Source organism: Paralichthys olivaceus, chromosome 14 (genome assembly GCF_024713975.1).
Source record: "Paralichthys olivaceus isolate ysfri-2021 chromosome 14, ASM2471397v2, whole genome shotgun sequence".
Lineage (NCBI taxonomy): Eukaryota > Metazoa > Chordata > Actinopteri > Pleuronectiformes > Paralichthyidae > Paralichthys > Paralichthys olivaceus.
In genome coordinates, this window is record NC_091106.1 from 10222986 (window position 1) to 10247472 (window position 24487).

At 41.7% G+C, this 24487-nt stretch overlaps 2 protein-coding genes across 4 annotated transcripts in view; both read right to left on the minus strand.

Annotated features, from left to right (window-relative positions):
* The window catches only part of pde10a (phosphodiesterase 10A), a 54754-nt gene extending 36964 nt beyond the window's left edge, over positions 1 to 17790 (minus strand). Inside the window, exons 1-2 of one of the 3 annotated variants that reach the window (XM_069539077.1) lie at positions 17662 to 17790; positions 17371 to 17547 (exon numbers count right to left, since the gene is read on the minus strand). In XM_069539077.1, coding sequence (XP_069395178.1) covers positions 17371 to 17443 — 73 coding nt within the window. In that variant the 5' untranslated portion in view covers positions 17444 to 17547; positions 17662 to 17790. Of the gene's footprint in view, positions 1 to 1193; positions 1683 to 17370; positions 17548 to 17661 lie in introns of those variants that run through there. The other 2 variants (XM_069539078.1, XM_069539080.1) reach the window with 2 other exon arrangements.
* A 1164-nt stretch (positions 17791 to 18954) lies between these two features.
* tbxtb (T-box transcription factor Tb) lies at positions 18955 to 24432 on the minus strand. Its single transcript, XM_020090106.2, has 8 exons — positions 23688 to 24432; positions 23336 to 23600; positions 23070 to 23204; positions 22813 to 22874; positions 22626 to 22687; positions 22342 to 22518; positions 21872 to 22004; positions 18955 to 21675 (listed from the first exon to the last, which is right to left on the minus strand). Exons 1-8 carry the CDS (start codon positions 23891 to 23893, stop codon positions 21405 to 21407), a joined length of 1311 nt encoding a protein of 436 aa, XP_019945665.1. The 5' UTR covers positions 23894 to 24432; the 3' UTR covers positions 18955 to 21404.
* Between the last annotated feature and the right edge of the window lie 55 nt (positions 24433 to 24487).

A 24487-nucleotide genomic window follows, 5' to 3' on the forward strand; every position in this document is an offset into this window, starting at 1 on the left:
GCTATGGCAAATGTGGTCAGGGCAACTTTTTTTCTCAAGCCATATATTATTATATTTATATTTAATGTAAAAAATAGTTTAAGACGGATGTTTCAGCTCATCCTATAGTAGGTGAAACATTTAAATCTCCAACTCTGACATCCACACACGTCCACTGCTGTTTGGTAAATCTAAAAAAAGTTAGGAACCTTTGTGGAAATCTGAAATTCTTGTCCTTTTTTGGTCAGCACGAGGGCAGGATACCTACATAATGTACCTCAATACGTCCCATGACTGCACTTTATTGCTATGCACGTACTTTGGCATCATTCAGCATCGCAGGCCGAAAGGTCACCTGAGGTGGCACTGAAACAACGGAAGCCACTGACAGAATTATTCATGTGCAGCACAGACACAGAGTAAATTAAAAAGATATAAGATCATATAAAATATGCAACGTGAACTGTAAATTCACCAGACGTGCCAGAAAAATACAGGTATTTGTTTAGGGGAATATAGTGGATAATTATCATTTTGAGTGTGGTTGCATCAATGTATCATTGAAGTATTTTTTTTCTAAAATAAATTAGGTTTTATTGTGACGATGCCTCAGATGTGTATTTAAATACTGTGCTAAAACTAGTTATAAGAAATTGAGAGGAGTATGAACATGATTAGTTACAGGAGTTAATATAAAATTATAATAATATAATTTCTATAAGAATAATAAAAGACTTGTGTCTCTTCAAGATTTCAGTTTTACACTTTATCCTCCACTCCTGTTCATGACTGTGCTTGGCTTTCTGATGACATGTCTGCCGACTGTCCCCTCAGAGACAAACTCACAACCGAGACGTCAACCACATATTCTCTCCTACATGTTTTCTAAACCCCAAAAAGTGAAACATACACACACACACACACACACACACACACACACACACACACACACACACAGATAGAGGCTACATTTGAGCAACTGCAGTCCTGCTGAGTCCCCTTCCCATGAAGTCCCCACCCATCTAAATCAGCTCTAAATCGGTCATTCATAAAGTTGAGCAGACAAATATCGTCCGCCTGCAGGACCAGCAGGAATAATGCATCCCCCAAAAATGGGTCCATGTTTCTGCCATTAACTCCCCTGTTACTTAAAGTCATTACGCGCCGTATTTCTGCGTAAAATTCAACTAGACTGCTTTACAAAAAATACCTACTTGCACCCAGGAAACAGTCCGTTAACCTTCTGAAACAGCTTGTTGAAGACGGACCATCTTCCATGTCGGATTGTGAGCGCAAAGGGGGAGAGGAGCCTGGGATAAAAGTGCGCCTCTGCAGCAGCAACTCTGTGCGTCTGGGCGAAAAAATCAAAATAAAATAAAAAACAAAAAAGCAAAACTATTCCAGGACGCGTCGAGGTGATGGTGGTGTCCTCGGTGCTCACGGTTCAGGAAGGGCAAGAAGAGCAGTGTGCGGCCCCAACCACCACCACCGCCCCCCCTCCGCCACCGCTATGACCCAGCACCGCTGGCCGAGGTGTAGCTGCAGTCGGTCCGCCTCCTCGGCGCGCTTGCTCCGCTGTGCTGGATGTTCAGCAGCAGACTGGAGGAGCGGAGGCGACGCTGCATAGACACGAAGCGATGGGAGTGTAAACACACACACACACACGTGCACACACATACACACGCACGCACGCACACACACACACACGCACACACACACACACACACACACACACACACACACACACACACACACACACACACACACACACACACACACACACACACGCGGAGAGAGAGAGAGAGAGAGAGAGAGAGAGAGAGAAAGAGAGCCAAGAGCGCGCCAACGTCAAGTCAGCCACAAGAGCAAGTCACGACTTCCCTTCAGATTCTCATAATAAAAGCCCCCCCACAGCCAGAGTGCTGTGCAAGGAGCCTTGTAAGAAATACTGTAATTGAAATATTTGTTTGATAAGTAAGTAGATTAAACAATATGTTGTAAAAGCTGTTTAGTCTGCTTTCCTATGTCTCACCTGCATGTGCTGATATTATATTGCAACAAATGGATAATTGTATTTAAAAAGATGTTTTCCAATATTATTGAGAGCTCGAGTTTCATTTAAAGTCACATTCACAAAAACAATTCTATATGCCGCCCTTTTTCCTATCACACCATGCAAACTGTCGGCACAGCCATCTGGAGAAATTTTGGGTCAGTATCTTGCCCAAGGACATTTTAGAATGAAGACTGGAGGAGCCAGGAATCAAACCACCGGCCTTCTGGTGAGTGGACAACCCACTAAATCTCCTGGGACACAGCCACCACTAACTACAATAACAGAGTGCTTAAATCATGTGTTATTTTCAAATAAAATAAACTGCTCATAATTACTATCAATGTGATATATGATACAGCCAGTAAAGTTTTTTCTACTATAAAATGTATTTACTAAACTTTATTCTGAAGGGTAAATTGTTGGTGTTTCCTGTGTTTTGCAGCAATTGACGTGTCTGGTCAACGAACTCCTCCTGACGCTGGAGCTGCTGTTCCTGTTCCTCAATGTGTCTGCGTAAAAGGGGCCGAGCCTCCTGCGCTGCTGTTTCCTGACCCACCACTCACCCGTCAGGGAGGAGACGGACACAGCAACGAAATGTGGTCTTGTAAATGCTGAGAAATGAACGTTACACTGTTTTTAAGAACCTGGGTTTAAGCATCTTGGTGCCTCACTGATGTGCCACTTGGCAAGGCACTGGTTTACTCCCTGGTCTTGGGGTGCCAGATTCGAACCCGAGCAGAATGAGGGAATTGGAAGAAAAGAGAGACTGATACTGAAGAAACCAAAGTCTACCAGTGTCTTATCCAGCTTGTGATTTCACACAAGAAGATTTAAGAGTTATTTCAGCTCCTGATCTAAACAGAATTGAATTCAACATTTACATAAATTATAATTGTAATTGTATCACATCGAATAAATCAAGTGTATACTTCAGCTCAGGCCTAAAACTCTGCAGATCTATACAGCTACAGTGAGACTGAAATATTTACAATATATGCTCTCCCAACAACAGAGGAGCTGAGTTATAATAATTATATTCATAATAATCATGATAATAATAATAGGTCTGATGCAAGGAATGCATCAACCCACTGCCACATTTACAGCAGTTTCCATAAAGACAACATGTATGTGTGTAAATCGTCACAATTTAAATAAGCAATCTGCCTTTCTCTCTGTGAGAATAGTTAAAGTAAGGATCCCAAATGTAGTGAGCTGCCTGGTTTCACGTCGTGGATGTGTGGTATCAACAATCACAGAGAGCACCTGAACAGCCCTGAGTCTGCAACATGATACGCCATCAACTGTGCACACACACACACACACACACACACACACACACACACACACACACGGCTGCAGCATTACATGCTGATCATATCAAAAGAATGAGAGAGAGAGAGGTGTGGGAGCGGTTGTGTGTGACGTCAGCATGTGCGCTATCAATCTTTGGCATTCCTGCACTCTCGAGCAGCTGGTCTATTCAGAGGTCATGTATGTAACATAATGGATTCTTCCTGACACATTGTAAAAGCCCTTATATGTAGAAGCAACATGCAACCTTAAGGAAACACATCAAGCAGCTGATTTCATGTGTGATGCTGCCTTTTTGAGAGTATATCAATAAAAACATGCAGATTCAGCCATTTAGGTGAAGTTAACATGCATCCCACTGTCAGCCTTTCACTTTTGGAGAAAAACAAATCCTTTAGATACCATTTTAATCTGATCTCCATGGCATCAATACTTTGAGCATTAACAAGCTTTTATTCTAAATCATGAAACTAATGATGATAAATTAAGGTTGTAAAAACACCAACAGACACAAGAAGCTCTGAGTGGATCACCGAGCTCACCTCTGTGCTTCCTCCCTGTTTGTATTTATAAAGAAAGCAAACACTGAAAAATTTCCAGTAAAGTTCGTGACTGGAACTTGATCAGCTTATGTGAGACGGTTATGGATGAAGAACTTAGAGGGAAGTGTGGTGGATCACAAGGAGTGCCACAACTCTGTCTGTAACCCCTCGGTGAACCCAACTGAACCGTGGCTCTGCAGAGAGGAAGAACTATCCCATAATAATCACACAACGTGAAGTGAGCAGCCAGCTTGACCTGTCGAATTAAATCAACATATATATTTGAATGAGTCCATGTGGTTAAAGACAAAGCTCTGATCGACAAATTGAAAACATGCATGAGATGTAATATAGGACAATATAATTGTAATTTTTATTTGTTAACCACTGTATGAGTACTGTTTCAACGTGTATAGACTGGATATGAGACATCCCTCAGACTAATGGTTGAGGAAAGATACAAAAGCAACAGAATGATCCCAGCAAATCTCGAGCTGTCAGACGTTTCCTGTGCTATTTTAAACAAGCTGCATTTTGTTAAGGACACACTGCTGCGCTGGTTTAAAAACTAAAGTTCTTTACTAAATCTTCCTCTGACCCCTGATATTGTAGGATTGTTTTAAATAAGTTCACAAGTACTTTTAATCTAGAACTGTAGTAACTCTGACTATTTATATTTAATAGAGTGATGCAGCTTCTCCATTGATATTAGCACAATTCATTCTGGTGCTCCTGATATTTAAACACTGATAAATAATTTGTCCTGGGCAGTAAGGAAGATATTTTTTTTTTTTTTATTGAAGTTAAAGTGGAAATACCATGTTGTGACTGAAATGTACATATTAGCTTTTTATTGTTACTGATGCACCAATGCACAAGCAGCATTTTACTGTTGCTGTTGCATGAGATAAAGCAGCATTTGACCATTTTGCAGCTAAAGATTATTTTCTTTAAAGCTGAATTTGTTGATCATTACTTAGAATCATTAAAATGATCGTTCTCTTCAAGCCATCCCCCAAATTATTAATTTTAATTAAAAAAAATGTATTTGTGAAGCTGGAAACATTGTAGGCCTAATTTCATTAACCACTGGATTATAATTTCTAAGAAAACATTGTATTTTATAAATTCAGCTTGTATTTTCTATGTAGAAACCTTAATTTCCAAGTTCATTATTAACTATGGCTCTCCAATAGATTTAGGTAAAATGAAATATAAGCATAAAGTAGTTGATATACCTCAAATTTGTACTTACAGTACCTACTACTTAAAACATACTTGTCCTTGTTTATTGAGCTGTGCTGAGGTTAATATGGAAATGGTTGCTCAACGGCACACAGACAGGTCAACAGATGGATATTGTGGCTTCTGTGCGTCACAGTATATTTTTATCAGTTCGGACGCAGTTGGAATAAATGAACTATAAGCACCACAAGACCCCAAAAAACCCTCAAAATGTCCGACAGGGTTCTCTCAAGTTGATCTGTATCAGTTTGGGCCGGCAGGGTGCATTCTTTTCTCCGTCACCATTATCCTGCCACCAAATCCCATATCCATCTGTGAATGAATATGTGTGTTACAGGGACATTTATGGAAATCAAAAAGGTGATGTAAGAAGCTGAAATGTCCTCTGTCTTTATATGGAATCTGTGTCACATGCAGCGGGCTCCTATGGCTGTTGATCGAAAAGTCCAGCTTTGCTATTGTTCGCCGGGGGATCAACAGCTGACTGAGGAGCGAGGTGGTCGACAGCCATGCTTAACTGTTCTCCCCTCTCGGCTGTTTTTAGCAAACCTCCTCCTGATGACTGCGGCCTCTGTCTCCTGACGTAAGAGCTGCACATCTTCAGACGTGTGTGCACCCGTTCACACACGCACACACACACAGCTTTACCCCCTACCCCCACATTACAGACCTCATCCACTTAAGCACATTTCTCATTCAAGGCACTGTACGAGGTTTTTGCAAACTGCACACACACACACACACACACATGCCCAGATGTAAGTGAACGTTTACAGATCACATGCAAGCCCACTTCAAACAGGACACAGGAGCATACTTACATCTATGTAGGCACGAACACACGCACACGCACACACACGGACACACACATTCACATCACATGCAGCAGACACACACCACAGAGACTTTCAGTCCCCTCCCCCAACTGAATAGTCTGTTCTGACAATCCACAGGACAGCCGGAGCATTGACGTCAGAGGCAGGCCCATGAAAATACAGGGTCCCTGGGGGGCTGAGGGAGTTATGCACATCTTCACAGCTTGGCTCGCAACTAGTTCAACAACCAGCGAGCGTATCACTGCCTGTGTTTACTCCTATTTTGTTGGAAAATGCAACTCTTAAAAAAGAAGGAGCTCCACATTTACACATAGCCTGGCATGAACAAATTTGCATGCGACTGCAATGGGAATCATCTTAAATGTGACGTCAATGGACGTCACTGCACTGCGATCCATTAGGAGGAATGTAAGATAGGTGCATAATTTAGGTTAATGGAAATACAAATCACAGCACATCATTACCTGCCCTCTGTCGTCTTAGTAATTGCCATTTTGAATAACTGTTGTCAGACCACAGTATATTAGACGTACCCAGAGGAAAGGTTTGTTGCTCGCTCAGACATCCTCTCGCTCCCAGGAGGAAATATGACATCTTTGTTTATCGCCCAATGTTCTCAACCTCTTTCTGTTTTTTTTCTTTCTCCTCTTCTTCTAAGACATCATTAGGACACCGAAGCCATTAATCTCATTGTTCTCTCTCATTCTCCTCCTCTCTCCTTTTCTGACAGTGGCATATTATGTTAGTTTGTCCGTAGCCAAATACAGTGTGTGTTGCATCGTCTTAGCTGTGAATAAATAATGATTGTCTAATTTGAACTTGAGTCTCACAACACTTATTTATAGATTTCAGATCTCGGTGCTCACTATATGTCTGCTGACAATGTTTTACAGATCTCATCATTAGCTTGTAGCTTGCTAGCTTTATTGCTCCTTTGTTGCATGTTGTTTCCCACATAAAATGACAAAAAGGGAAAATACAAGAAGCTTGAATAGAGGGATTTTAAGGCTCAAGATTACATGTCTGCTAAAATTTATCTCCAGCAGCACGTCTTAGTGCATCGTCAATTGTGAATCAGTGTGATGCCCATCCAGAGGGTGTTGGATTATTAGACTCATGACCATCTTCATATCTAGTCCAGGACAAGTGCAAGTACATCTGAGTCCTTTAAGAAAGTGTCAAAGGTCTGATCTGGGTCCACCATAACTGTTAATGCATTTCAGAGGGGTTCATCATCAGTGATGGGTTTGAGGAAAGAAAGTAGATGTTGGCCTTCACTTGACTCAAAGTCTAAGCATTATGGCTGTCTAGTCTGGAACACTTGTTGGAAGGAACCTGAAATGTTGATAGTTTCCTTACTTAATAAAGCAATAAAGTTGAATATGAAGTCTTGTTCCTAGTGAGATCAAAATGTACACATTCAGCAATTAACAGGTGATGCTCTATTCTCTCTTTTTAATGGTATAACCAACACAATCCATTGTGCTCTGTCCAAATGCAGGTGAACTATGAGGACAATCTTAGAAACGCCTTCTCATCCAAATATTCATCTAATCCTCTGTGGATATGTTGTCATAACCCTGCAGTTTGTGGCCTGCCCAGTTCCCACATAAGCTGACGTGCCTGGTTCCTGGAGAACCCAGGGAACTTAGAGTCCAGTGCATTGGAACCATAAACTACAGACTTTTTCTCAGCATAGTCAGTGAAAGTACTGTGTAGATTACACAGCAGGGATTACATGTTGCGTCCTGGAGGACGAGCGTCCATTAATAAAACTCCTCAGCTAACAACTGACTGTAGTATTAGAGGCTTGTCAACAGGAAACATGTTGATCTGAAACTTGCCTTTTATGGACTCAATGACAGTAACAGGAAAATGCTCAAGTAACCCGAGGAGGCTGAGGGTCCAAACTTTGAGTTGTAGCTGATTAATGAAACACAAACCTGTTCTTTCCATTATGGTGTATTATATCATATGGGCTTGTGCTGCCTGCTCTGCTTCATCTGCAGTTATCTCAGACATACAACAACCTTGCTCCCATTTGCAGACTTCTTTGCAGCAGACCTTTGCACATCCACCGTAAAAGCTGTGTTGCAATCTCTCTGCCCAGCACAAACGGGAGCATCACAAGTAGCTGTGTGGTTGTGAGAGTTTCAGAACAAGGTAGTATGAAATTTCAACATGCAGGATGACTGGACTGACTAACAGGTTAATGCAACCCCTACTTGTTGATTAATAATTATTTATCATTTACAAATATTTCCTGACAAAACTAGACATGTGCTACTAATTACTATATTGCACATCCTTGGCAAAGAGAAGGAGGAAGGAGGAAAAGTTTCATCATATCATTCACCATTTATCTCTGCTACATGGAGGTCAGGGCAAACTGTAGCACCCGTGGAAATAAAAACATTCCAATATGAGCAACATAGATTTGTAATGACGCCCACCAAGCAGAAGATCGTACGTATTTGTTTATCAGCTTGGACCTACATAACCAGCTTATATGGATTAACTGTGTATGCACGTCTAACCCATTTGGTAAACCCATATGGACCCCATTGGTGCTGCCCATTCTCAACCTATCCAATTATTTCCATTAGCGACCCAACTACTTGGGTTGGCCAATGTGGGACCTACCTTTTTATGTACTACCTTGGACCCACCAGTCTATATGGGATTGTGTTTGTACATGTCTAACCCATGTAGTAAACCCAAATGAGTCCCATTTACATATCGCCCATTCTGACCTCATGCACAGATTTCCTACGAGAGATCCTGCTGGGACCCACATAGGGAGCCCAACTGGGTTCACCAATGTGGATCCTATCTGCTAGAGTCAAGTGGGCACCAAACAAAGTACCCATTTTAGGCTGATACCCACTTGGTGCCCATGTAGCCTAAGACAAAACCATGCAGGGCCCATATTTACATTTTGGCTGGGACTTTCCACGACAGTTGAGCTTGAGGGCTGTTACGAGACAGGATGGAGTTGATTAGCACTAAGTTATTATGGTAGAAGTTATGCAACACAATACATAGACGTCTCTGACATAACGTCAAAACAGCAATGTGTGCATTTCCTTGTGTCTTGTGGCAGGGGGCGACACTCCAACTTTCTGGTAGTAAGCTGTTGGCCAATTCTTACACATTGGCTCTTTAATGTGGACAAATAACAAATCTAATGCTTTTCACTGGGGCTCACTGTGATTCAGACCTCAAGTGCACGAATAAATTCAAAAGGATAGAAGATTAACTGGGATTATATTACGCAAATTAAATGAAAGAAATGCTGATAAGGTTCTTATCAGTGCACAAGAGAAAACAGAGAAAGCACGTCCAGCGAGCACACAATGGACAGGGGGTGCAAATATGTGACGTGGAGCTGTGCGGAGCGCTGCAGTGGAGGGAACCGCAGAAAGCGCATGAATAAAAAAACCCACATTTAAATAGGTGGAAAAAAACGTGATGAAAGAAGTCTACAGGGGTGGGGAGGGGGTGGTGGGTGTATCTGCGTCAGAGCTGGAGCCAATGAAGTCAGAGACGGGGCAGGCTGAAGCAGGAGATGCTGTTACTGCCACTCACAGCACCCGCCTGGGCCTCATGTCCTCTACGTCACAGAGCTGGCACAAATTATGCCTGCCTGAGTGTTTGTGTCTCACACGCACGCACACACACGCACGCACGCACACACACGAACGCACGCACACACGCGCGCACACACACACACACACACACACACACACGGTAAAATGTAATTTATGTGCATCACACAAATATACCATACCACAGCATTCAATGACAAATTACATGTATTTTATATCACCTCAAGTACAACAAATATTTAATTTTGCATTCATATTTCGGGAAAAGAGCTGAAAATAACTGAAAACTAGCAGAAGTTATTTCTATACATTATTCTTTGCACCTTATAAAACGCAAGCCGTCCAACGTAAACGTATCTAAATAAATCTAGCATGTAGCCTCATGGTTAAATGGCTTTCTTCTGTCAGTATCAGAGGATTGATGGCAAATAAAGCAACCACAGATGAATTATATTATGCATTTTATCTATCATTATTAGAACATTAAATAGTATGTCTGAGGATTAGCTCTGAAAGGTATTTAAATGTTAAGTGATTGATTATGGATTCCCCCTTGAATATATATTTAGCTTTGCTTTAGTATTTGATAATTTAAAAAAAAAGCTGACAAATAAAAACCATTATTTCATTCTTAAATGTAGAAATTAATTCACACACACACACACACACACACACACACACACACACACACACACACACACACACACACACACACACACACACACACACACACACACACACACACACACACACACAAGCAGCTCTCACACATGCAAATCCTGGTTATTTAGATTAACGGGCAGTGTTTCTGTTGGCACCACTTCTGACCCAGATTATCACATCCGTATTTCTAGAGGATGATAACGATGATGAGCATGTGGTCAGAGGTCTGTTGGGAGGTGGGGGATGAGAAAAAAAAGAAAACTAACAGTGCTTATTTGCTCTGCTGACGTCACGTGTCCATGTAAAACGCTTCACTGTGCAATCTTGTAAAAAACTGCAGGCGAGGCAGGAGGTCAGACTTGTGTCTTCAGATGTGCACATGAAGGCATCATGTGTTTAACACACATGTATAAAACACAGACACACACACACACACACACATACACTAAATATAAATTCTATTGTTTCTGCATGTTTTTTTCATCAGGTACGTTTAACTTTCCCTCACTGGTCTACCAGTGTGATGATGTTTCTCAAAATGTGGTCAAACATGATTTATATCCATTTTTTTCCCATTTTCTTTTGTGCTTCTGACGCTGCTACAAAAAAGCCCTGCTGGAGGAGGTCACATCGTTCAGGTGATGACGCAAGCAGGAGACACGAGCCATGACCTCATCAGCTCCCCATCAAACCATCACTCTGCTCTCCACCTCACACACAAACTCTCTCTCTCTCTCACACACACACACACACACACACACACACACAACAATGATGAGTTACTACTGGCTTTACAAAAAGGTGAACACCCTTCTTCAGTGCGAGCGCTCTGCCTGTTAAGCACACGTGTGCTGATGTCTGAGCTGGCGTGCACACAGAGTCCTATTCAAACAGAGGCCTTTTAAGCAGCGAACAATCATCAGCACTTAGTGATTTCACACGGAGTGTGCTTCTTGTGACGCTGCACAGTGTGTGTACAGTGAGACTCTGCTCCTTGTGCAAGCATCACATGTGGACACATTAACTGGAGCACAACAGTACAGTTGATTTATATTTGATGCTTATTCATTGAATATTTAATGTCAATTATATTTCAACAATATAAGTATATTCCAGTGCAATTAAATAATTGTACCAATATCCAAATGGAACAAATAAATATGTATATATAAAATATAATACAAAGTTTGATGCTTAAATATATATACTCTTTTTTTTAACTTTTTATGTTGCTCATTTCAATTAACCAATGAGGCTTGAATGATTTGGAATAAACTAATTTATTACTCAATAAGGAAAAGAGAGAGAAAGAGAGATCAAGCTCCATATTGAGCTCAAAGAATTTGGGGAGTGGCCGGGGGTTGGAGGGTGGGTGTAGTCGGGCGCCTGCAGCCCTCATCAGAAGCCAAACAAAGTCACCATGAATCATAGGTGGGAAATAATGGAGCTGACGTACGGGGCCTGTCAATCTCTCAGAACAGGCCAAGAAGGTGAAGCAGCCAGGTGTCAGGTCTGCCTGTTTACTGATAACACATGGACACAATCCATTCATGAGGGAAACATACTCACACACACACACACACACACACACACACACACACACACACACACACACACAGCCATGTCCCTTACTTACACAATTGATGCTCGATGTTCCAAGACACATAATTGAGACACACACTGAGACTGTGACATTAATAACCTGTGTAATGTAACAACAATAATTTCACTTCAACCAAATGGAATTATTTTCTCTTTTTCTACCTTCTCCTAATTCCTAGAGGAAAAAGACAATGAAATGTCTTTTGAAATAAGAGGATGATCCAAAACTATACATCTGTGGAACATTCAGCTGCTATTTCCAAGTCTGCAAATAATAATGATAATTAAAAAAAAGAAATTCAGACTAAGTGGTTGTCAGCTCCAGAATTTCTCTGATGCCTCTCCCTGCATTTCATCTTTATACTTTAGCCCCACCTAGTGTCCATTGGCTTTTTTGCGTGTCTGGATACACTGAGGGAAAACCTCGTGTGAAACAGAGCAGAGAGATCGAAGGTCAACGTTACATTTAAATATGAATTTTTTTAACAATATATAATTATGTGAAGACATTTTGGATTTGTATCTGGTACATCTCTTTGCGTGAACTACTGTGACCTGTAATACTCATTCAGACCGCTAAGTGGTGTTCTAGTACAAGGTGAGTTTATTCCAAACAGTCTGCAGCTCAGAGTTTCTGCACAAAATTGTGTTTGAGCCATAGACTGTAGGCTTGAGCAGAATATGGATGATGTGAGTGTGTGTGTGTGTGTGTTTGTGTGTGTGTGTGTGTGTGTGTGTGTGTGTGTGTGACTCTGGCGTCATGAGAATGGCAAATGGCCCTGTGAACTGGAACACTGTGCCAGCGTGTGATGCTGAGTGGCTCCTTAGTTTAATCTATGAGGACAAATCAATCCACAAGATCTGAAACTGTTCTCTCAGCAGTCTCACATCAAAATAAAAAATTAAACTCAAACTCTGATGACCATGACGGCTCTGAGCTCCTGTCTCAGGAACAGTTTGTCTTTTTGTTCCTGGGAGATGAGGCCACTTTGTACTGTTCTTCTTGGCGTATTGTTAATGAGGTGGTAGCACCATCATTGTTGTCAGATGGGAGGAGACATGGCAACTATTTGCGCTGAAGGCCCTCCGCCAAGGCCCAACAAACCCCTAATGAAACAACATTTAAATTCACTAGATCCGGAATTTTATTTGGATCTGCACCAAATAACATAACACAAGTCATAAATATCAGTTCTTTTAATAAACCTAATTATTTTCATCAAGATCCATAAATTGCTAATCATTTTGATGTGTTTCTCACTCCTGAGCTGTAGCAGCTGTTTTGCAGAAGCGCAGTGATGAATATTTAGAGACTAGGGGCCTGATCTACTAAAGGTCTGCACATGTAAAAACGTGTGCAAACTTGATTTCACTTGTAAAAAAACATGCAAGCTGATCTACTAACAGTGTGCACTGAGAGTTGTGTGCAGTATAACACGCTCTGTCCTTTTAGTACATTTTCCTTATTGAATATGTTATATCGGGCGTTTCTACCCGAGTGTGAACATTGGGAGGAGTAGATGCAAATACTTTAGTTTAGCACACTTTTCGTTAACAGAGCCAGAGAGTCCATTTTATTTATTGTTTTGTATGTGTGTGGTTTATTTTATTGATGTTTTTAATTGTTACTCAAATGTCAGACTGAATATTCTTATGAATTAAAAGTTCATTGCTCTTTGAAAGGTTGAACTTGCATGATTATGCTATAATATTATCATCGTACCAGTGGTATAAAATGGTTTTAAAATGATGACAATAATCTCATTTATCACAATAATTTCTGGAACAAAACATTGTCCAACAAAATGTGTTGTAATGACAGCCCTACCTTAAATATTTGTATGTAATGCACCGAGTTAGAGGATTCCTTGTTCAGTTAACAGCTTTAAATCTCTGAGAATTTCTGTCATATCCAAGCAGAACTGGTATTGTAAAAAGAAATATCCTTAACTGAATCAGAGATCAAATCTATACCTTGTGAATCAGAATCAAATTGTTTATGGAAATCAGTAGCGATACCCAACCCCAGTTAAGAAATCCCCAATGTATATGGGACATGTCAAGAAAAGGTACAATATTAATACGCCGGGAAAAGGCGCAGTGATCTATATATATGTCTATAAATATATATTTTTTTCCTTTCATTTCTTTTTCACCAGAAACAATCTGGAAAAATTTAATTAGCAACACATTGGGACATCAAGCTTTCTGTCTTTGATTTCATGAATGTCTTACTGTGATGGGAGAGATCAGGTCATTTGCACAGCTGAAGGCTGCTGACCAGCTGCAGTGGTGACTGGTGGGCGGCTGAGGGCCCCAGGAGTGGCCCTGTAATCGACAGGTCCAGGCTGCACCAAGAGTCCGGACAAAAAAAACCTTTGTGGTCCTGATATGAATCTCAATGCCGCTGTTTCTACACCTCCTCTTCTGGCCTCTGAGCGAGCAAAAACGATCTCCATGAGAAAATACAAGCTCGAACACTCAGGGGGGGGGGGGCTGTGGATGGAGCAGTCACAGTGGCAGCACCATAGTGACATGGCACTAATTTTTAGATACTGTTCATGATACACACAGGCATCATGGATTTATTGTCTGGAACAGCAAGTAACTCTGAAACAGAACTGTTTAACTTCAATTTTATTAGAAGATAGTGTCATTTAAAGCATTTAACCGACTGAGTCAACATGTGTCAACCTGAAACAGAAGCAGATGAACAGAATATAATGCACTACTGCCCCATGTTGTAAAGAAATTTGAAAACTAGGGAATATTCTCTCTAGTGCCTTCATGAATCACTCCTTAGTGTTTGCAAAAAAACTTACAATTATTTCTATGTATTATTCTATACACTTTCTTTAAATTGTATTTGCTTTGACAATACATGCTTGTGTACTACAGTGTATTGAGCCTTTATTAAAGCTTGCATGACCAAATCTTGAGTGGGAGGGTTTCAGTGGGTGTGTACCCCCTACGTAGTCACATATGCCAGGCACAGTCGGGGGGGAAGGAAGTGCCCGGCTCTCCTTCTGCGCTAGCCAAGGGGAACTCTCATTTACAGTGTGGGCCAAAATAAGGTTTGGCGCCAAAGATTGAGATGCAAACAGGTCACATGTTCAGCACAAACAAACAAGCCATCGCTGTAAGTTCAGCACAGTATCTATGAGTTTATTTCTAGGTCTTCATTCTGCCAACTTGTAATAAACAGTGCATCCAGTGGATGAATGCAATTTTATTTGTTCAGCTTTTGAAAACATATGTTTGTCATATTTCTGACATTTTGTTTGATGTTTTCGCAGTATTTTAAAAATGTAAAAATCCAAAATGTCTGGAGTTTTTCAGGATAGCTCACACAGCTAAAACACTGTGGATTGCTAGAAACTATACATACTACAGATGAAACAGTCCTCGTGATAACTGTTCTGTTTCTTTCTAAGAAGTGATATTAGAATTTATAGGATGTCTTTGTTAAATGATCTGAGCAACAAACTAATTCCATTCCACCTCTATTGTAAAGTGGGTGGAGGCAGAGATCTCCCAGATGGATATCTCAAAACATGGGTAAGTAAAAGCATAACCGGCTGCATGCCTTCATATTAGAAGTGAGGAAATAAATGTGGAAGTATCACGTGGCATAAAACAAAATAAATCCAGCAAGTTTCAGACGTAAGATAAGTGTAGTATTAATAAAATAGATATAAAAAAAAGAGTAAATAATTGACAGAATTTTATAATTGGGGAAAATTGAAAATGACAAATGCAGCTTCATGATCATGATCCTGGATGCCAAACTTGAGTAATGGGAAGCAGAGGAAACGCCACACGTCTCACCCCTCACGGTAGCCGTTTCCATTGCTACAGCACTATTCATGCAAGCCAGCACGACTCTCTGCTTGAAGGTGATGTTGTTCTTGGCCTTGAACTTACAACTCCTATCATGCGTCCGCCAGCATAATAGCAGCCACGTTGCCGATCGAGCTGTTTCAAAAGCTGCCTCTTGAAAAAGGAGGTATGCTTGAATTTCAAAAAATGAAAAAAGCACGTGCTGAACAGGTATTTTCCGCGACACAACCAGGGACGCAGCAGAAGAAACCAAACCCAGCTGCGACTCGGTTTGGCCCGAAAATCATCAATATGCAAACAAAGGGTATACGTCAGAGACGGCTGTACGTTACATGAGAACGCATGGGACTTTGAGGAAAGCAAAGCACACATTCCATTAGAACAGGATGGATTTTGTTTACACTTGCTTTTCTTTAACATCCAAAATTCATGCAACATATTTATTTTACACTAAGTCACTGTTATCATCCTCATGACTGGATTTTCTTCTACGTGCCCCCAGGGAGTTCAATGTCAAAGAGATTGGACCTGCAATGACACAGTTTGTTACACTTACTGGTCTAATTTAGTGTTTCATGTTGGAGAGTAAAAAATAACCTTCTACTCAAACAGTAAGACCCAATCAGCCACACAGCCCCCCCTCCTGAACCCCCTCTATACCAGAGTCAGGATTACTGAACAGGCCTATCCAATACAGACCTGTGTACACTGAACTGAACCTCTGTATGAAGTGACTATTACTTCTTGGAGTCAATAGCGCGACCACCAAGAAACTGTTTTACCGCATAGAGACACAAAACCACTACAAAGAGACAGAATTACAAAAAAGAGACACAAAATAACCACACAGAGACAGAATTATGACATAGACACTGCAAACAACTACAAAAGAGAAATAAAACAACAACAAAGAGACATAAAATGACCAGAAAGACACAAAGCAATGACCACAAAGAGACAAAATACAACCATAGACACAAAACAAGCACAGAGATACACAAAACAAGCACAGAGAGACACAAAATAACCACATGGAGACATAAAGTGACTAGAGACATTAAACAACTTAAAAGAGACATAAAACAACGACAAACTGATGCAGAAACAATGTAGAAAACTTGGTATATGAAACTGTGACTGTCCCTCTGAAGTCACACAGTGCATCAGCATATAACTACAACAACCAAAGTCAAAGTAGTATCAGCTTTACACAGTTACTGAATCAACAGGTCCTTCTTAGCCTGAACAATGACATGTTTGAGTTCACCCAGATTCTTTGACCGTGGTGCCACACATTTCATTCAAGCACAGCACACTTCCTCCTGCAGCTGAAAATGAAAGTGTGTCCTGCAGCCAAACCTGCTCTCACACAAATGTGACTCCAGCAGAGATTATAAAAAAAAGTAATCCGCAGCAACACACAAGATCGCTTTCGAGGGATAATGTACTTATTTCAGTGGAAAGTTGATTGCATGGCAGCTTGGTGTTGTCACTGTACAGGTTTAATACTGACATGATTCCTGGATTTAATACAGCAGCAGCATAGATCAGGTCTTCAATAAAACTGTGGCTCCTGCTCATAAACGCTTTGCAGGGGACTGAGAAGTTACAGGACTTGTTCAAACAATCCCTGATTCCATCACACACCAGCACTTCAACTTTCACACTTATCACTTATGTCCTACCTTGGTCGCTGGGTCCTGCAGGCAGAGATCCCTCGAAGCCGTGGTCGTCAGGACTTTTCCGTTTCTTCGACATTTGCTGCTCCCGGTTCCAGTGATGGATCTACCCACCGCTGAATCGATATCTGCCGATAACGTGAGACACCTTCAACCAGCGGGATACACAACACATACAACAGTCTGTGGGGAGGAGGCGAGAAGAGAAATGCGAGTAAATCTCAGTCCCATTCATTCAGATCCCCTCTCTCTCTCTCTACATGTCATCTGTCCAGCGTGCCGTGTGCGCAAAGTTACCATGTGGTGGCCAGCCGAGCATCTGGAGGCGCAGCGAGGCATGGAGCTGCAGCCGCGGTCCGCTCCTGGTTCCCGCCGTACAGTCCGACACAAAGATGTGTCTCCGCGGACAGTCTGAGGCTGATTCCTCCAGACAAATGAGAAATGTTTGCAGCTGAAGTGATTTGTCGATCACGTGCGTTGCGGATTACGCGCGGAGCCTGCTCAAATAGAAATTACGCACTGGAGACAACTTGTTGATCCACGTCTTTTCGTTTTTCGTCACTCCGGGTGGAATTTGGAAGAAAAGAGGAAAGAATTTCATTGTTGAATGAGATTTGTAGTTTTTTTTCTTGAATGATGCTCGGCGACGTCAGACTACAAGTCTAATCAGGCATGGATGACGCACAGCTGACACAACGGGAACTCTCGGGTCTCTTGAAGAGCAGACTATGTACAAGGAGATAATCATCAGGACGTGGTGTGAGTGCGCCGAATCGTGCGTCCATGTGGCGACATTTGTGCTGCACACTAAGTTGCCGGTAGAAAATGTTGTCCGGCATCATCCGTGAAGGAGGCGAGGATCCCCACTGGAACCAGTGCGCTGCAGATGTGGTGTACGGGGAGCAGAGCGTGGCACGACACTGCCTCCTCTCTTACTACACCAGGAGTCCAGGGACGAGTAGAAAAAACTCGGGCTGTCTGTGATACTCTTTGCGTAAAACCTCCTGATCCAAGTGCCAGAGTGACATGAGACGAACAAACGCTCATTGTGTGCTGCCAGTCTCGAACAAGCAGCTTTGCCTTTCAACTCCAGTGCTGTGTGCGCAGAGCAACTTGAGAATAAGCTGTGAATAAATGCAGCAGGAGAGGAGATTCTCGGCGTTGCGCGTAAAGCCCATACATGTAGAGGAGGCAGTGACGCCACCACTCTGGCGCTTACAAATTGCTTGATGCTAGTTTTCCCCTGCAGCTCTGAATACCAGAGAAAACAAAAAAGCCCCTTTCACTGAGCAACAAAAGGACAAATTGCACGCTTTGTTACTTTTATCCAAACTTCTACTTTTACACATTTAATTTCCTGACAGTTGATCCAATAAGACTCCATCCATCGCTCTCCTCCAACCATCCATCCATCCACCTCTCTCTCCTCTTCATTCTCTCATATGCTGATTTATTTATGAACACTCCCGGGTCAGGGGGATCCTGTTCCATTTACTACATTTGGTTTGGATTTCCAGTGCAGCACCTCTGCTGTCTTTCTACTTTCTGTCACTCCAAAAGGAAAAGAAAAAGTCTCACTTGGATGCTTGGATGTCAGGGCCAATTTTTTTTTATTATCGTCGCTATAATTATTTCATTCATGCGCACATCCGCGGCGGCTCTCATGTTGCACACAGCTACAGTGACGCTGGTATTTCGTGGTATTTTCTGAAGGCAAACAAGCCTCCCTCCCCCTTCCCCCCCTCCCCTCTCTCCCTCCTCCCATCCCTCATTCACTGCAGCTACTGACGTCAAGACATGCTTGCGTCAATGCTCCCTGCTTTGACAGAGAGCTTTTTTTTTCATCGGGATCATAATGGGATTATTAGGCTCAGAGAAATACGCTGCCTTCGTGGCTTTTTAGCGTTAGATGTCCCATTATCTTTTCTTGCTTTTAGAATATTATTTATTATAATAGGAAAAAAAACCAGGAGGCATATAATTGCTTTTAGAGCATCACAAGTACTGACTGTATATCATTCCACAATGTGATGCTGCTCTTTGCTTTTCTAATATTTGTCATATGCATAAAGCCACCGGCACAAGCCTACACAATTAAGTATAAATATATGTATTTATTTAAATCTAAATGTTTATGGACTTCAGCCTGCACAAGAATACTTCTTCTTATTTGGTGCTATCATCCACCTGCTCTGTGTTGATGTATTTGATATGTTTTAATCCTCAATTTAAATATGTCTTTGCACAAACAGTATAAAAAAAAATCCATTTGCTGCAAGCCCAAGATCATTTCATCCACTGGGCCGGCATGGCAGTGAGATGCTCCGAGACATGAGCGAGAGAATCAGTCAGTTGTGTATTCGATTTGGCGGATTAGATGTCTGTTCCTTCCTGTCAGTCTGTGGTGGCTGCTTGTATAAGGAGGAGGTCATGATGTCCTCATACACCGACCTTGATCTTTCTTGTCTGAATGGGCCCCTCTTGTGCAGTCGACCGGCCTCGCTTCACTTCAGCCACATAATGTCTTTCTGTACACTTCCTCAGCTCTGCCCTTTGTTTCACACCATGGGTTAATATTCAAAAAGCATAAGCTCTGCATATATTGACTTTTCTCTATCAGTAACATTATTGTGCTATAGAAAGTTTCACTTACTGTGCATGCAGACAGATGGAAATTCAAATGCAAACTAAAAAGATGCAAATGTCATCATTTCACAAAGGGCAAACATCAGATTTTCTTTCCTGTGGAGCTGGAAGTTAAAGGAGATGTCATTGGTTAAACTTCCATCTGAGGGCTATACAGAGGGAAGAAGACAATTGATGATGGCTATAAACTATAACAAATTACAACTTTATAATAAGAACCGAATGTTAAATCATATTGTCATGAGTCATTTTTCTAAACACACCAGTGTGTGTCCTGAGATCAATTTAATGTCATGCCTGCCCTGACATGACTTAGTACATTTTTCTCACCAATTGGACAAAATACATGTCTTGGCTTGCACTATGACAGGATGGGGCTGAAAAGCTCTGCACATACTTAAGAGATAGAACAGACTGCTGTAATTTAAGCAGTTTTTATACAGTATAAATCTTATTTATCCATGAGCTAAGGCTTTAAGTCATATTTTATTAACATTATTTTAAAATTTTATTGAAGATCACCACCTTTCAGATATGCAAATTATGTCTGGAATAGATGGTTTAATGGAGGGGACTCAAAGTGAGTGTGACATGAGATGTTATCTCTCTGAGTAAACACAAGTGAAACTATCACAAGATCCCTGACACGAGCGCTGATCATGTGTGTCCCCCAGGAGAAAACAGCCCTCACGTCAGGGACATGTGAATGGGAACAGGGTGAGAGGGTTAAAGTTAACTGTTTAAAGTTGACCCCCCTCCCCCAGATGTACACAGATGTAATTCCTCACCCATGTGTGCAAAACTCCCCCTTTCTACTGCTCAAACAGTAAGCAGCAGGATGAGGAGTTAGCAGACACTCTGACTCCATAGATAACATCACTGATTCTTACTCTTTACAAAACTGTAATATCTGTTTTAAATTAAAGATAAAATTAATTTAATGTTTTTAAGTGCATTTTGTAATTATATTTTATAAAGAGAGACAAAGAGATTTTTAAGTGGATCTTTTTTAGAACAAAGTAGTGAGAAATGAGCGACACGAAGTGAAGCACATGGTCTTAAATCAGCCAAATGAGAGACCTTGACATGTTGTTTTTAATGACATGGAAAATAGAGAATCATCTGTGTAGCAGAGTATTTACATTTGCTTTTCTGATTTCATTTTTTAAATAAACTGGAACATAAGATCTCAAACAGGGTCATGGAAGCACAAAAAGCTTCATTCTATTTACACTATAAACAATGTTTACATTTTCAGCTGTATGTGTTTTGTTGCTTAATTCTGTGAATATTGTGGATTTATGCTTAATATAAGCAGGTTAAAATGGTTTTTGGTCACAAATATTAAAATATACTTTTCGCTGCTGTGCTGAACATATTCATCTGATGGAAAATCAAAGGGTCGGAGGTGTGACAGGGGTCCAGGATGAAGGTATTCGTGCATGTGGAGAGGTGTCGTACTGAGCTGTGTCGTGCACATCCGTGGCTGTGCCGCTGTCATACATGGGAGAGCCAGAGGATGGCACTGTGACTGAGTGAGCCAGGCCGGGGTAGTGGTTGCTGGACCCTCGCAGGAACTGGGAGCTCAGGCCGTTGTTTAAGCCTCCATTCTGGGACACGGGAGTCAGGGGTGAGTTGCTCACTGACCACAAGCTGGTGTACTGACTGTGCAGAGAGATGGACAGAAAAACATCTCACTCATCTATTCCAGGAATATTTTTTTTAGGTGCGTAAAACAAGTTGAAAACAGCAACATCAGTGAAGAGATGGTAACTGCATCCATTGAGGAATAAAGATTTTCTTATTTTGTTCTTTTCTGTGTTTGATGCAATGAAACTAAACAAAGAGACATAACACAAACCTAGAGTTGGTACCAGAGGTGGAATTGTGGGCCATGGGCATCATGCTGGAGTGTGTTGGCATCTGCAGACTGGACCAGTTATCATGGCTCGAGAGCATGGAGAGACAAGCTGATGAGTTATCGGAGTAACCAGCTGCAACAGAAGCATTGGGGTTACGGAGGCGTACGTCTCTGGTTGTTTCAAATGTGTCTGTCAGAAAACAAACCCTGTATCACTACACCAGTTGTTTCTCAGATTTGTATCTTTGATATCAGTAGCTATGACAGTGAAAGGTATGAATCTTCTGCACGTACATTCCTCTTCTGAAGCCCAGCCCTTTACAGCTCTGTGGCTCAACTCACACAAAAGCCAGAGGAATGCACAACATTCCTCGCTCAGTAACATTTGTTTGTGTTTCTTGTTAATAGCCGGGGAGGAAGTGGTGTGATTCCTGAATGCATGAAGGTGAAAGGTGGAGGAGGGCACTCACTGGGCGAGTTGGTCCGATGGGCATACGGGCTGGTGTACGGGGCAGAGCGATGGTTCCTCAGGGTGGAGTAGCGTTCACAGCCGTGGGAGGGCGAAAGGGAGATGGGACCCCCAAACTGGCCATGGGGACTGGCAGGGGGGCAGAAGGAGCCTGTGCCAGGAATAAACCAGCCACCTACTGGCTCCACAAGAGAACAGACATAAAGGGGCCATTTGAACTCTATTTAAATTACCTGTCTGTAATAAAGCATGACAAATTGTGGATAAATCATAGTGTATACTTACATTGAGAGTAAGTTGTTTGTTGGTTTTCATTGGTGTCTTCTCTGATATCTCTGGTATCACTTCTGCAAAAATATAGTAAGACATAATTAATTTCGATTTGACACATTGTTGGACTCAAATTTGTTCTTGCATCTTGCAGTCATAAATTAAATGTTCCTGAGGAATTTAAAACTTCACATCGTCTTACCTCTCTTTTGAATCCAAGAAGGCCTTGGCAAAAGGATTGTACTTTATTTTAAGGGCAGTTACCTAAAACCCCAAAATGAACAGAAAAGTTTTTTAGGACTGGGTTTGGCATCATTCAAATCACTTAAGATTCAAATCCAAAGCGTGCGTAAAATTACGCACTGTATTTTACGCACACACAATGAACATCGCTGCTAAAGAGTAAGCATTTTTGAATATGTGTGTTATTTAAAATTAATTTTAAATATTACTACCAACCTCTTCGTTTTGGTATGCTGTTACTGCAATGAACTGTGTCTCTGGGAAAGAGTGGCTGGTGATCATCCTCCTCGGGCCTCCGACGCGCACGATGTGGATGCGTGGCTCGTACTTGTGTAAGGAATTTAACATAATCTGAAAAACAACGCATTAGCGCAGACATTGTGATTTCACATTATCGTGTTATATTTTTCATTTGGATTTTATTAAAGAAATAAAAAACTGTCTAAAAGAAACCCCCCAAAAAGTACAACTTGTCTCCTCACCTGACCTCCTCCATTGAGTTTATTGGTGAGTTTGACTTTACTAAATGAGACCGGAGCTTTCATCCAGTGCGCTCCGAAGTTTGGAGAGTCTGGATGGATGTACACGCAGCTGGGAGTCTGAGGTTCCGGCTTCCCTCCGGGGACCCACTCCCCGTTCACATATTTCCATCTGTGGTTGTCCGCAGACACAAAGTCCAGCAAAAAAGAATACATGGCGTTCGGGTCCAACCCAGACACGTTGACTTTCAGCACAGGAAACATGCGCCTTGGTGAAAAAAATAAAAATGACACGTTAGATTAAAAGTGTGGTGCTTAGTATTTTTGTCTAGGTGTAATATTTCCTTGCGCTTACCTGCCGTTCTTTGTCACGATCATTTCATTTGTAAGCTCCTTAAATTTCTGCCAAAGCTCGTTCTCATCCAGGGTCACCTTCAGCTCCCTCTCCGTGGGGTCGCCCTTCTCGCTGCCGGCCTGCAGCTCACTCTCCACCGCACTGAGGAGGTGGTCCACCCGGTAGTTGCTGGCCTTCCCTGCGCACTCACCAGCGCCTGAAGCCATCCTGTCCAACAGCTCCAGGGCGAAATATCTGTAATCTTACGGTCAGTTAGAAACAAATAATAAAGTCTCTATCTTCTTCTTGTGTCTCCACAGAAACAAACTTTATCCGAGGACGTTCACGTCTGAATATATAGAGAGAAGAGGAGCTCCATGTCAGGATGGGTGTTTGGAGCAGAGGTGGTTGGCTCGTCTCCTCTTTGATCTTTGCGGGCTTGTTGCTGATTGGCTGGGAGCGGCCATATCGCTGAGGTCCACAGGATGACAGAGTATTGAATGGAGCAGTTGAACCTACTTTATTACACCAACCTGTAAATATTGACACTTAGATCAAAGTCACACCTGCAGAAGCTAAACCACTGTAGTCTGACTGTCCCTGGTCCGTCTTCAGCGCCACAAGGATTAGATTTGTCTCTAATCTCTCTTCAGCAAGTTTATTTTTTGTGCCATCGAGTTCCATCGCTGTCCAAACATTATTGATTACACATCTGGGCGACATGGCTCATTTCAAAAAACAAAATAAACATGACCACTGCTATTTATTATGAGCGGCTCTGCATGCACTGTCCTCAACATCTTAATCTAATTTTAAATGGT